This window comes from Lucilia cuprina, chromosome X (assembly GCF_022045245.1).
Source record: "Lucilia cuprina isolate Lc7/37 chromosome X, ASM2204524v1, whole genome shotgun sequence".
NCBI lineage: Eukaryota > Metazoa > Arthropoda > Insecta > Diptera > Calliphoridae > Lucilia > Lucilia cuprina.
This window is the reverse complement of record NC_060949.1, coordinates 6,473,939-6,486,951: the sequence shown is the minus strand read 5'-3', so window position 1 is coordinate 6,486,951 and position 13,013 is coordinate 6,473,939. Positions and strand designations below refer to the sequence as shown.

Genomic DNA, 13,013 nt, shown 5'->3' with positions numbered 1-13,013 from the left:
TCTTACCCCCCATTCTCCTCTTCCCCGCTCACCACCAATCACCGACAAACATGAAAACAGACGTCTGGGCAAACATGAAAAAAAAATCATCGTGTAAATTGGGTGTTTATTATTTAGAACAATGTTGCCCAAAACCTCGATTTCCTATCACGTGAGATAGGGCAAGAATATTTTTCTGAAGTTGCGTTGACTCACCTACACTATAAGCTTACTTATGTATTTTCTTATTTGAGCATGTGTTAGTTGATTATCTCTCAACTTGCAGAACAAAATCAACTCAGTTGCTGATCAGCATTTGTCGAAGTAAGATTTGTACCAGGGATAGAAAAAGAGATTTTGTCTCAGTATCAAAAAATATATCAGAGGGTACTTTTTTGGATCTCAAAGTACTAAAAGTTTGTAATTTTTGAAATATATTTATATATATTCGTTTTCAGCGCTGATTAATCTTATAGAAGCGTCTTAGTCTCAGGATTTCGCCTATTTTAACATTTTGTCTGATAATATGAAGATAATTACAATACTGTATAACTTTAGTAGCTGTTTCCGACAACTTTTATTTGATGGCCGATAATTTTTTTTAAATTCTGAAGGGGACCTTATATAGGTCAATTATGGACGATCGTAAAAAAATTTTGTTGAAAGATTTTGGCTTATATGAAACTTCTTTATGTCGAATTTCATCGCTATACTGCTGCCAAAACAGTTACGCTCGGTGAAGCTGTTTTCTGGAGGTCCACTTGTAGGGGGGCTATTCGAAAAAGTGATATTGCCCATTTTCAATACCAAGCAAACGTTAACAATATAGAATACTTATGCGACATTTCAACTGTCTAGCTCTTCCCATGTGTCCTTATCGTGATTTCAACAGACGGACAAGGCTAAATCGTCTTAGAATTTATTAAGGACCCAAAATTTATATACTTTTACGGGTCTATAACCAATATTTCGATGTGTTTTTTGATGGTGGGTATAAAAATTATTTTATCATAGAGATTTACTACTGGTTAAACGGTAATCAGATATTGAGAATGTACCCTTGAAAGTATCAAATAAGACTCGGGAGTATCACGGTACTTTTGTACATCAAATAGTATCAAAAAAAGTACCATCGTACCAATTATGCCATCCCTGATCTGCACTCAACTTTTTTAAAATCCACATAGAAATACAACAAAATTTTGAGAATGCCGAATTTATTGAGTTGAATGAGATAGCACTGCTGATAGTTTTTTACATATGAACTTTAATGTACGCTGTCTGTCAAAATTCATAATATCAATTTGACAATTATAATATACATTTTAGTTTGCAGTCACTTTATTAGTACAGTTTTATTTTGGGTTACATTTTGTTCTCTGTTGCTTTACCAATACAAATAAATGTGTAACAATATGTGTATAGGCAACACTGATTTAGAACAACCTAGCAGATCTACGGCACAGTCCCGAACTGACCACTTAACCTACCACTTGTGGTGGCCCCTAGCCACCTGACTACCCAGGTGACCGACCATTTTAACATGGGCTTGTCCTGCGAGGAAGTCAATCGTCACTTTACACAGTACAAAGAGACAGTAAAGAGACGATTGCCTCCGCTCTCGCTTACAAATGGGACACTAAAGTGACGACTGTCTTCATTCTCGATTACAAAGAGTTTATTTGTGACGAAAGACCAAAAAAAAAATACGAATTGGAGATAGCCAGGTGGTAAGATATTAATGGAACTAAAATTTAAAAATTTCAAGTGTCTACTTTCTAGAATACTATGGGACAATAATGTGACGATTGACCCGAAAGATATAAATTTGAGTCAACCAGATAGTGGCATATTAGTAGAAAGTAATAATCATTTCTTCAAAAGATAATCATTTCTTCAAAAGATGGGTAAAATAACTACTTTCGGAAGTACAACAAAAAAACTACTTTTAAGAGTATAATCTTTAAGTTACTTGAGGATAGTAAAGAGACGACTGCCTCCGTTCCTGCTTACAAAGAGGACACTAAAGTGACGACTGTCTTCATTCTCGATTACAAAGGGTACATCCATGACGAATAACCCAAAACATACGAGTTACGATCATACAGGTGGTTCACTATTAGTGGAAATTACTGTCTTTTTCGTATGCATTGACTCTTTCATCAACTAGTTATGGTTGATTCATGGATTATCTTTAATGGAGCCGACTGACTATTTTAACATGGCGATGTCCTACGCAGTAGTCAATTGTCCGACTCTGCATGACATTTCAACTAGCTTAAATTAGTTACTAAAAAATTAGCTTAAAGGTAACTCTTTATAAAATAACTTAAAGTTAGTTGCAGAAAAGTCGAGTAATAGTTTTCTTTTGCATTCCCTACTGTATTAATTAATTACATTTTAATCTATACCCAGCAGTTCGACAAAGAATCAATGCATACGAAAAAACAGTCATTTCCACTAATAGTTAACCACCTGAATAATCGTAATTTGTATGTTTTGGGTCATTCGTCACGAATGTACCCTTTGTAATCGAGAATGAAGACAGTCGTTATTTAGTGTCCACTTTGTAAGCGGGAGCGGAGACAATCGTCTCTTTACTATCTTCAAGTAACCTACAGATTATACTCTTAAAAGTGTTTTTTTTTTGTTGTACTTCCGAAAGTAGTTATTTTACCCATCTTTTGGAGAAATGATTATTACTTTCTACTAATATGCCATAAGCGTAATCTTTGTAGTCCAATGTATGAGAAACAGAAACAGAAGTATAAACAGAATTACTTTGTATATTAAGATTATTATAATTTATTTTTCTTTCTTAAATTTTATAAATACTTTATTTTTTAGAAGCTAAAATAGTAATGCATACATTAATTTTATCTAACTGTTGACGATTGCCTAACATAGTGGCCTTTTGTTGCAGTACATACAATGTATTGAGATCACGTTGTTCGAATGCCGTATCGATGGCTTCTTCGTAAAGTCTAAAAATTAATTAAAGTTATTTTAAAAAAATGCTTTCTATTTGATTAAATACAAAACTTACTCTGCTCTAATATACCAATAAGTTTTACGATCATCACGACATTTGAGTATAAATTTACGTGCTTCAGTTAAATTGTTCTGTTTAAGGCAAACTTCAACAAATGGTTCATAGCCAATAGGACTTTTTTTACTTTTAGCAAATTTTTCCAACTCAATCCAATTTTGTTTACTGGATAGACTTAAAATGCGTAACCACCAAAATCTGCAAAATAAAATATCATAATTTTGTTGTTACTTAAACAAAAAGTTTAAAAAATCTAACCTTCGATCTGGAACTTTAAAATCATTTTTAATTTTTTCAGCTTCTTTCAATTCTCCCAACTCTAAAAGCTTTTCAATGGTATTGTGTATGGATAAACCATGGAATGTTATATCACCAAATATCTTACTATATCTATAATTAAAATGCTTGTTTATAAAAAACATAAGAAACCAATTATTTTAAGGCAAAAAAGGAAAAAACAACTTACTTGGTAGTTAAAGCTTTTTGTAATTTCATTAATTTACTTGTGTCAGAACAAAGTTCGGCCTCGACATTACGACGACCTTGTGTATAACTATTGGCTATAATTGATAGATTTGCTTCTAAAGTTTCACTTTCAAGAGCATTTCGAAAATGATATTCAGCAATTGATTTGTGATCATCTTCGGTATTGTAAATGTCATATAAAGCGGTACGACTCCATTCATTCATCATTTTTTTATAAATATTTAAAGCCATGGGATACTCGCGTATAATCATCTGAAAATAAATTAATATTTTTATCGAAAAAATCAACTTTCAAATAATGACACCTATTCTGCATTTCAATTTGAATCGAAATTTTCTCCGTTTGGCAACTTGGGTATTCTGCATTTCGATTCGACTCTCCGCTGGGTTCTATAAATCGACTTTCGGATATTCGAACAATCAACTTTTTGTCGAAAAAAGTCGAAAAGTCGATAACTCGACTATCGTCTGTGAAAAAGGTCGAAAACTCGACTTTGTTAAAAAAAAAGTCGAAAAAATTCGGAAAAAGTCGAAAAAAAGTCAAAAAAAATCGAAAAAATCGAAAAAGTCGAAAAAAAGTCGAAAAAAGTTGAAGAAAGTTGAAAAAAGTCGAAAAAGTTCGGAAAAAGTCGAAAACTCGAAAATTGTAGAAACAAGTCAAAAATTTTAAAAAGGCGGAAAAAAAGTCAAAAACTCTAAAATAGTCGGAAAAACTCGAAAAAAGTCGAAAAGCCGATAAAAGTCGAAAAAAGTCGAAAAAGGTCGAAAAGTCGAAAAAAGTCGGAAAAAGTCAAAAACTCGAAAATTGTAGAAACAAGTCAAAAATTTTAAAAAAGTGGAAAAAAGTCAAAAACTCTAAAATAGTCGGAAAAAAGTCTAAAATAGTCAAAAAGTTGAAAAAACTGAAAAGTCGACCATTTATAAAATACTTATAGTCGAAAAGTCTAAAAGTCGACTTTTAATTAAATGAAAAAAGTCGACTTTTAACCACATAAATGAAAAAAGACGAAAAGTCGATTTTTCGTATCAACTATTACAAATTACAAAAACGCAATTACGATCGACATGCAGAATACACACAATGGTAAAGCATTGAAACGAAGTGGAATTGCTTCTTCTTTTTCTTACGATTGTTGGAATACCTTTATTCGAACATTGAGTAATGAACGCACGTAATCGAAATGCAGAATAGGGGTGAATATTTTAACGACTTTTAAGAAAGATCATATTTTAATCTAAATTAAATCGACAGAAATGGACATAAATTGTGATTGTAATGTTCTCAGTTTAATAATTCGTTTTTTTTTTTACTTACATGAAAGTTTGTAAGCATCATTTTCTTTTTAATCTCCAACAAAACAGTAGCCACCAATTCAGTGTCTCCTGACTGTGTGGCACTCTGGACAGCACGATCATATTTACCCAATTTTAATAATAGCGGCACTTGCAATGAAGCTCTTGGTTCTAACTCTAGTAACTAAAAGCAGATAGAACTTATTACATAAACAAGCAAGAGATTATTTCTGCTTACTTTAATTGCTAATTCATCACGTCCAGCTTCATGAGCTTTTTCAGCTATATTACAAAATGATATACCTTCAACAGAGGGATTTTTGAATTTTTCCGTTATTTTGCGAGCAACTTCATGATCATCTAAGAAAATTTAAAACAAATATTATTCACATCTCTCCATTCATTACGAATACTTTTACTTACTTTTATCATTTATAACCTTGTGATATGCCCAATGTTCTAATATCCAAGATTCTGGTAATTTTAAATGTTTTGCAACTTGTATAGCAATGGCATAGTGTTTTCGAAATACTAAACGTCCCAGAATGACATCTGGTTTTAAATGTAAAAATCTGTCAAGAAATTTAAGATAAAAATGTAATTATAAAGTATAAAAATACAGAAATATACTCACTGTTTTATGGTTAAAGGCATGGCTATTTTGGGATGTCGCAAGCCATTTAAAACTCTTAAAATACGCAGCATTTTAATATATTCGTCAGGATTATGAGACTTTATAAAGCCTTTGCCAAAGTAGGCAGTCTAAAAATATATATTCATTGCAGTTCATATTATTTGTATTTATTAAAATTTATCTTACCCTCATTAAACTTTTTTGAGTTTCCATACAAAACTCATAACCAGCAGCTTCTATGCACTCATCTACGGCTTCGTTCATGCGATCACGAAATAGACTCAAGTATTCATCAGATTGATGTGATTTTTCTTGGAATTTTTTCTGAGCTTCAAATAGAAAACTCGATGGTTCCTGACTATTAATAGCAAATATATTCTGCACGCATTTCGGTAATTTCTGTATCATTTCGTGAGTGTTATTTGTTAGAATACGAACACCATCCATTTCAGCAACCAGAAATATAGCCGGATCATAACTAAATAGATTTTTATCACCATTACGATTGACAACCAATAAAAATGAATTATATGCTATGACTACAGCATCTGATTGAGCGTTGTCAACGTTCATAATCCATTCGATTTGCTTTGGCATATCTTTGCGTCCAGTATCAAATTCACAATATTTTTGTTTCATATCCACGCTACCCATCCATAAAATACCATTATTAGTATATAAAGCCAAATTCTGATGATTATAAGATAAAGACATTGAAATGATGCGTTCAAAAGGTTTACTAATTAAATTGCGTGTTATTGATCCCACAGATTCTCCCAAAAATAATTTAATAACTTCACGATCTCTTCCCAAGAGACAATAGCTATTGCGTTCTTCTGTCACAATTTCCCAGCAAGTGCATTCGGATAGAGATTCTGTGCAAAAAAATTATGAGTTAAATGTGAATTTAATATTTAAACCAGTTTTTGTTGCAAATGGTATATAGACTTTTATGCTATTCGAAACAAAACAGTTATAAAACAGCTAAGAAGACTTTGTTTGGGTCAAATGAGGTCCAATTATTAAGAGTATTGGTTCGTAACACGCTATCAATATATCATAAAAGTACCTATATGTGTATATGATTTAACTTACTTGGAATCTCAGGCAAGAGTCGAGATCGATTATCTTTTGCACTATTGAGTTTTAAGAAAATACGACCGTTAGTAGTCATTACAGCCACACCAGTTCCAGTTGATGATTGATATATTTTGGCATCAACAATTTTAGTTAAACTAGCTTCCTGGCCCATACTATAGGAATATCTTTCATTACCAAACATATCGTAAATGAAAACCAATGCATCATCTTGTACACAAATCAACTCTTCCGTATCGGACCAACCCATTGAAATTAATTTACCATGATTCCACTGAAATCAAATGTAGTTATTGTCTAATTTTACGATAATATGTTAATCTTTAAACTTACCCAAATTTTACCCAATTCCAGGCCAGCTGTATCGAATATGCGTATAACAGGTTTAGCAGTACCTTTTATTGGCACTATTTGATTAGGATCTCTTGTCACCGCTATTGGACCACCATACGGAGCACATACTACTTTCATATATTCTAAATCCAAATCTAATGGCCAATCCGGTGTATGTAAATCGAGTTTCCTGTATTATTGATGATTGAAAAGTGGGTGTAAACGGCAATTTTGTTTCACTTAAAAGCGATATATGATGGTATTTACCTGTAAGTTGTGGGTCGCAAAACGAACCAATCGCCAGTATTGTACATAATCGGCATTTTGGATTAATTATAAATGTATATTTTATAAATTTTCTTGATTTTTTTTAATTTTTCTATAAATTCAATAATGACACTAGCAAAGTAAATTTATAAATTTACTTTGGACAGTAGTAAACAGAGATAAAAAATTCTAAACAAGGGATATATTAAGAAGATGACATTTATGTTTATATTTTATTTGACACAACAGCCAACAGGCAAAACATTTTTTCTATATATTGTTTGACATTTTTCCGTTTACATTTCTTAACCGGCTGTGTTTATCGTATCATCTTTTGTATATTCTCTCGAATGAAAAATTTAATTTGTTTTGATCAGCTGTTCTATAAAATTATTTGAGTTGCCGTATTACATAACTATTTTGCCGGATAAAGTAATTTATTATTTTTAAGTAACGGTAGAAAATTTGAATTAATCTCTAATAAACTATTATATCATTGTGGCTAATGTTTTCTTTTTCTATTCAGGAAATGTTATACAAAAAGAATATATACCCGTAGTTTATAACGAACTCCGAGGACCAGTCAAATGTGTTTGTTATAAGCGCAGTCCATATTAAGAGGGGTGAAATTTTAAGAGATATAAAATAATTTTTCGAAATTAAAAAAATATAATTTATGGTATACGCACAATTGGGACGAACGACGAATTTCGTAAAGCACGATGAACTAGTCGAAAAAAATTTGTTGCGTAAATTCGTCGAATGAACACAATCAAATTATTCGTACTGCGAATTCGTTTCAAAATTTGCTTGTTCGAAATTGGAAAAAGTAAGCAAAAGAAACAAAAATTATATTTTTGTAAATCTCCACGATTTTGATATAATTTTAACAGCTTTAAAATTTATTCGAATATTATTTCGAAATTCGAAAATGTAAGAAATTGACCTCGAATAGAACTAAAATTATATTTTTGTGAATGTATTCCCAATTTTGAGATTATTTTAACAGCTTCAAATTTTTTTCGAAAATTACTTCGAATTTTCGAACTTAATTTTAAATATTCCAGCATAGCATTGTAGTGTCATCAAGTGTCACTCCATGCTGCCAAACTGACTGACAATTCGGATCACCAGAACTGGTTTTAATAGCTTTAAAAATTTTTCGAACTTATGTTCGAATTTCCGAAAATTTTATTTTTAGTTTTTTTAGTTTTCGAATATAATATTGAATTGTCATTAGCTGTTTTCACAACCGCCAAATTTCAGAAAATTCGGATTCCAGAATTGGTTTTAAAACAATTTTCCCCAATTAATTCGTCTGCGTAAGAAATAGAAATAAACCTATCGCACAGTTCGTTAGGTACAACGAATTTCGTCATACGCACTGCTTATGCGTATTTTCATATACTTTAGTGTGTTCTATATCTGACGACGAAAATTCGTTCCGAAAAAATCGTCATTCGTCCTAATTGTGTGCATAGCATTAAAAAAAATCGAGAAAGCTTGTAAAATTCGGTGGACAAATTAGTACATTAATTTTAACTCGGTGTAGAGCTCAAATAAAATAGGGAAAATCCCTATGTTTGATATAATAACTTAAAATAAAATATGTACTACATATTTATATACAAAATATATTAATCATTATTTGTACTACACAAGTATATATACAGCGAACATTTTAGAATTGTAGCCATTCAATAATAACAAATTGCAGTACAATTGTTTATTATAAATAATAAAAATAACAATACGGAAAATGAGTATTAATCTAATTGCAGAGACGAAAGGCATTGAAGCCTTAAATATCAAGCCAAATGAAATCGAAGAAACTGCAACGGGTGTTGAGGTTACGGTTAACGATGAACAACATGATGTTGTCGATCCATGGAATGTGGCGAGTAACAGCGCGACTGGAATCGATTATGACAAATTAATAAGTAATTTATTTTTTTTTAGTAAATTATGCCCATGCTAATTCTTTTTATGCATTCAAGAACGTTTCGGGTCGTCCAGAATAGATGATGAGCTAATTAAACGTATAGAAAAGATAAGTGGTAAACCAGTACATCATTTAATACGTCGAGGTATTTTCTTTTCACATCGTGAACTAAACACTATTTTAACTTGTCAGAATTTGCAAATAAAATTAAAAATATTATAGTGAAAATACCAAATGTAATAAAACTTACTGAAAATACGGATGGAAAATTAAAAATCGTATGATTTTTTTTAATTTTTTAAAAATTTTCAAAACGATTGATTTTTTTCGTTTTATTTGAGTTTTATTTTTATTAAACAATGAAAAATATAAAAACAGTAACAAATTTCAAATAAAAACAGAAACAAAATGAAAATTTATGTTTTTTCTTTGAATTTTTTCATTTTATTTCAAATTTAATCACACCAATTTTCATTTTATTTTGTATAAAAGAAAAATCTAACGACTTCTCTCATAGTGTGTAGGTAGTTTTAACGCCAAACATTGGCCGAACCTAACATTTTACCGAACTCCGAACCCGTACGTTCGGTCGGACACTAAAATTTATGCAAAAATCGGTCCATATTTAGTCATAACTTAAACGCATATAACTCGTTACTTAATTAGATTTTTATACTAAATTTGGCACAAATATTACTATTATATACAGAAAATATACTAAAAATTTGTTTAACGATCAATCTGTGACTGTTTGTAACTCCCATATAGGAATCTCTCACGAAAATTATGTAAACTTATTTTACTTATTACCAAATAAAGATATTCACATAAAGTTTGGTACAAATAATCCTTTTATCTTTACAAATGTCACTTTAAATTTACAAAATACAAAAATTAGCACAAATATACAGATGCTGTCAAATTATTTTACGATCGGTTCATAATTCCTCATAGTTTCCATACAAGGCCCCGCTCCGAAAATAATAGCAAATAATGATACTCTTACAAAATTTGGAACAAATATTAGTATTGCATTATTATTTCATAATATAATTTTATCGGTCATATTAGAAAATCACTTAAACAAATATTATTTATTACCAAATATCGAAATAGATACACAATTTTATTGAAATATATCTTTTATATACAGAAATATTACTATAGGAATTTTTTACAATCGGTTCATATTTAGTCATAGCTCCCATACTAGATTTTGTGTACAACAATATATTACAATTTGTGTACAACAATATACAGTGAATCAACTAAGTTTTTCGCCTACCTTTTTTAAGAGAATTTTGTTTATAAATAAAATTTGAAAAACAGGTAAAAGGTAAAAAAAAGATAAAAAATGTTTTCCAATTAAAAATAGACATTGTGTAAAAATTGAGAATTCCGGTGAATTTCGTTGGATTTTTTAAATTATTTTTTAATTACTTTTTGGAATTTATTGTTTTATTGATAAAAGAACGAGTGTTAATTATTTTCCAATTGCAATTTGCAAAATTATATCCTCATTGTGTTTCGATATAAAAAAATGAGAAGAACAAATGTAATGAAATGTAATTATGAGATGTTTAATCAATAACATTCAAAAATATAAAATAGAGTAATTGATGAAATCCAAAGAATTGTTGGAAAAAACGCACTACGTGGTCTTTCAAAATCTTTAATTGTCAAAGGGAGGAGACTTGTATCCAAGGAAAACCATTGGACTCCTGATTTATCTTCTCCAAAATCCATATACGAACTAGGAGGAACACCATGTTTAAATTTAGACCTCTAAACAGACTTAAGATTGCTGGGAACTAATGTAAAGTAAACCGTCGTGTAGTACAAGAAAAATAACTAATTTAGATATTTTAAAATAGAGGTGGTTATCATACCCTAAGGTCAACAAAAACAATATTTTTCAGCTAATACTTACACCTTTATATATTTAGAACCCAAATCAAGAATAACTGTCCTGATCCAAATACGCCTACTGTATCTTATTCACAAAATAAAGCACTTAAAATATGAGATTTTAGCATGTAATAGTTCTATGGAGGTATATGGTGATGTCCCCATACTAAGAGTGGCTAGGATGGTACTTAGTGTTATATTTATTGAATAAGAATCAATATTCTACAATTCTAAATAAAATTTACACAGTACTCCCCAAATAGATGGGGTTACCGTAAGATAGTTTTTGTTTATCAATACAAAATGACCAAAAACCCAGATTATGTTTGTTATAATATATAGATTTATACCTCACTAAACATTTTTCTTGGTCCAAATCCATTGATTATCTAATATATATTATATATCTTATTATTTTCGAAATTTAATCAAAGAAACGATAGGTTAAGTCAAATCATATATATAAATACGCAAAGCCAAAACGATTGGGAACATTTTCAGATTCTATTACTTGGGCGATTTTCTTAATTCTTTTTTTGTTTAATACAGATTGGTGAGCCTCACTGCAGAATCTATATATGATTAAAATCGGTTCAGTATTTTCGGAAATATAAGCGTTTAAAGTTTCTACCAATACACAATCACACAAACATGTGCTTGAATTAAAAAAATAGAAAACAAAATAAGAATGCAAAACAACAACACTGCATTTTAGAAAAAAGAGACGAGAGTGTGAAACAGGTTACTTCCCCGTAATGTTTTCTTCTTCTATTTGGTAGTGATATTTTTGTTGTTGTTTTCAATACGATTTTTAATATTTTTAAAATAAGATTTTATTGTTTTTGCTAAATTGTGAATGTAATAATGATGTATTATGATGTGTGATACAAAAGGATGTTGGTGTTTGACCTGAGAAAACATTAGTGGGACAATAATTCTACATAAATGTTAGTTTTTAGAGATTTTAATGATGGATATATTTACCGACAGCCAGAAGGCAATTAGGGCGATATCAGGTGATAGAATTAAATCTAGGACCGTAATTGATTGTAAGAAAGCTTTAACTGAATACTCTCCCAGAGGTAAGGTTTACATCATATGGGTACCAGGCCACTCGGGAGTAGTCGGCAACCAAAGGGCGAATGTAATAGCTTTAAAGAGAAGGGCTCGATGTAGTTAACCTGACAAACGCAAAACCATTCGACGCAACAAATGCTGAATTGAACATATGCATGAGGGAATCCCACAAGGCCTCTTTGGGTTGACCCTGATGAGAGCAAGACGAGAAATTTCCTCGAAATGAGCAAGTCTTAGGTTAGTAGTCTAAGTGGACACACAGGATAACGTGTACATCTATACAAAATTGGACGTGCGGATTTTGACGAATGTAGAGCATGTGGAGAGGACAGTGAAACTCTGGAGCACTTTTTTTGCCACTGTCAGGCATTCGTCGATGTTAGATCCAAGTATCTTGGAAGTGATGTTATTCCGGAAATAACATTCTTAACAAACAGTGATTGGAAGATTCTTAGGAAACTGAGTTTCTAAACATGAAAAAATAATACATTCAGTGAACAATTTTTTTCATGAATTGGAGCGCACAACAGGCCCGATAGTGGCTTAGGTGTATTTCTTCGGATTTGATGTAGTATACATCCTCCTATCAACCTAACCCTAACCTAATGATGAACAAAAAAAGCCTGTTAAAACATAAGTAGGAAAGTTTAGTTGGTCATGTCGGTACATAATTCAACGTAATAAATGAATCAGTATATCGCTAATATGCATGTTTAGCACTGTGAGGATTTAAAGGGAAGACGCTTTTGTGTTATTCTAACCAATTAGGAAAATTCGGTTTAAGAAATATTAGTGTTAAGTGAAAACTGTAATTTGTATGGTTATATGTACAAATGTTTTATAAAAATAGAAAAAAATGAAACTGGTCAAATACAAATCATGTTTTCTGGGTTAATGGCTGCCTATTTGGTTTAGTATTTAATCTTAAAGCTCTCTGCTTAAAGGCC

General features: G+C 30.8%; 2 protein-coding genes across 3 annotated transcripts; one reads left to right on the top strand and one right to left on the bottom strand.

Annotated features, from left to right (window-relative positions):
• Positions 1-2,756: 2,756 nt before the first annotated feature.
• Positions 2,757-7,406, bottom strand: LOC124421375 (vacuolar protein sorting-associated protein 16 homolog). 2 transcript variants are annotated; one of them, XM_046956471.1, is made up of 12 exons: positions 7,140-7,391; positions 6,873-7,062; positions 6,537-6,813; positions 5,628-6,316; positions 5,442-5,569; positions 5,231-5,379; positions 5,046-5,167; positions 4,830-4,991; positions 3,495-3,766; positions 3,287-3,418; positions 3,026-3,226; positions 2,757-2,963 (listed from the first exon to the last, which is right to left on the bottom strand). In XM_046956471.1, the coding sequence occupies exons 1-12, from the start codon at positions 7,193-7,195 to the stop codon at positions 2,816-2,818; spliced, it is 2,526 nt and encodes an 841-aa protein (XP_046812427.1). In that variant the 5' UTR covers positions 7,196-7,391; the 3' UTR covers positions 2,757-2,815. The 2 variants fall into 2 exon arrangements, 1 of the variants encoding a protein (XP_046812427.1); XR_006941619.1 differs by lacking the exon at positions 2,757-2,963 and having other exon boundaries at positions 3,161-3,226; positions 3,287-3,432; positions 7,140-7,406.
• A 1,268-nt stretch (positions 7,407-8,674) lies between these two features.
• Positions 8,675-9,303, top strand: LOC124420108 (tryptophan--tRNA ligase, cytoplasmic-like). The gene is made up of 2 exons (XM_046952035.1): positions 8,675-9,079; positions 9,137-9,303. Exons 1-2 carry the CDS (start codon positions 8,899-8,901, stop codon positions 9,301-9,303), a joined length of 348 nt encoding a protein of 115 aa, XP_046807991.1. The 5' UTR covers positions 8,675-8,898.
• The last annotated feature ends 3,710 nt before the right edge of the window (positions 9,304-13,013 follow it).

Coding starts and splice junctions, on each gene's coding strand:
- LOC124420108 (XM_046952035.1), top strand. CDS start 8,899: ATGAGTATTAATCTAATTGCAGAGACGAAAGGCATTGAAGCCTTAAAT. Junction 9,080..9,136: donor CGATTATGACAAATTAATAA/GTAATTTATTTT, acceptor TATGCATTCAAG/AACGTTTCGGGTCGTCCAGA.
- LOC124421375 (XM_046956471.1), bottom strand. CDS start 7,195: ATGCCGATTATGTACAATACTGGCGATTGGTTCGTTTTGCGACCCACA. Junction 3,419..3,494: donor CAAAAAGCTTTAACTACCAA/GTAAGTTGTTTT, acceptor TTTTAATTATAG/ATATAGTAAGATATTTGGTG. Junction 2,964..3,025: donor TATTGGTATATTAGAGCAGA/GTAAGTTTTGTA, acceptor ATTAATTTTTAG/ACTTTACGAAGAAGCCATCG.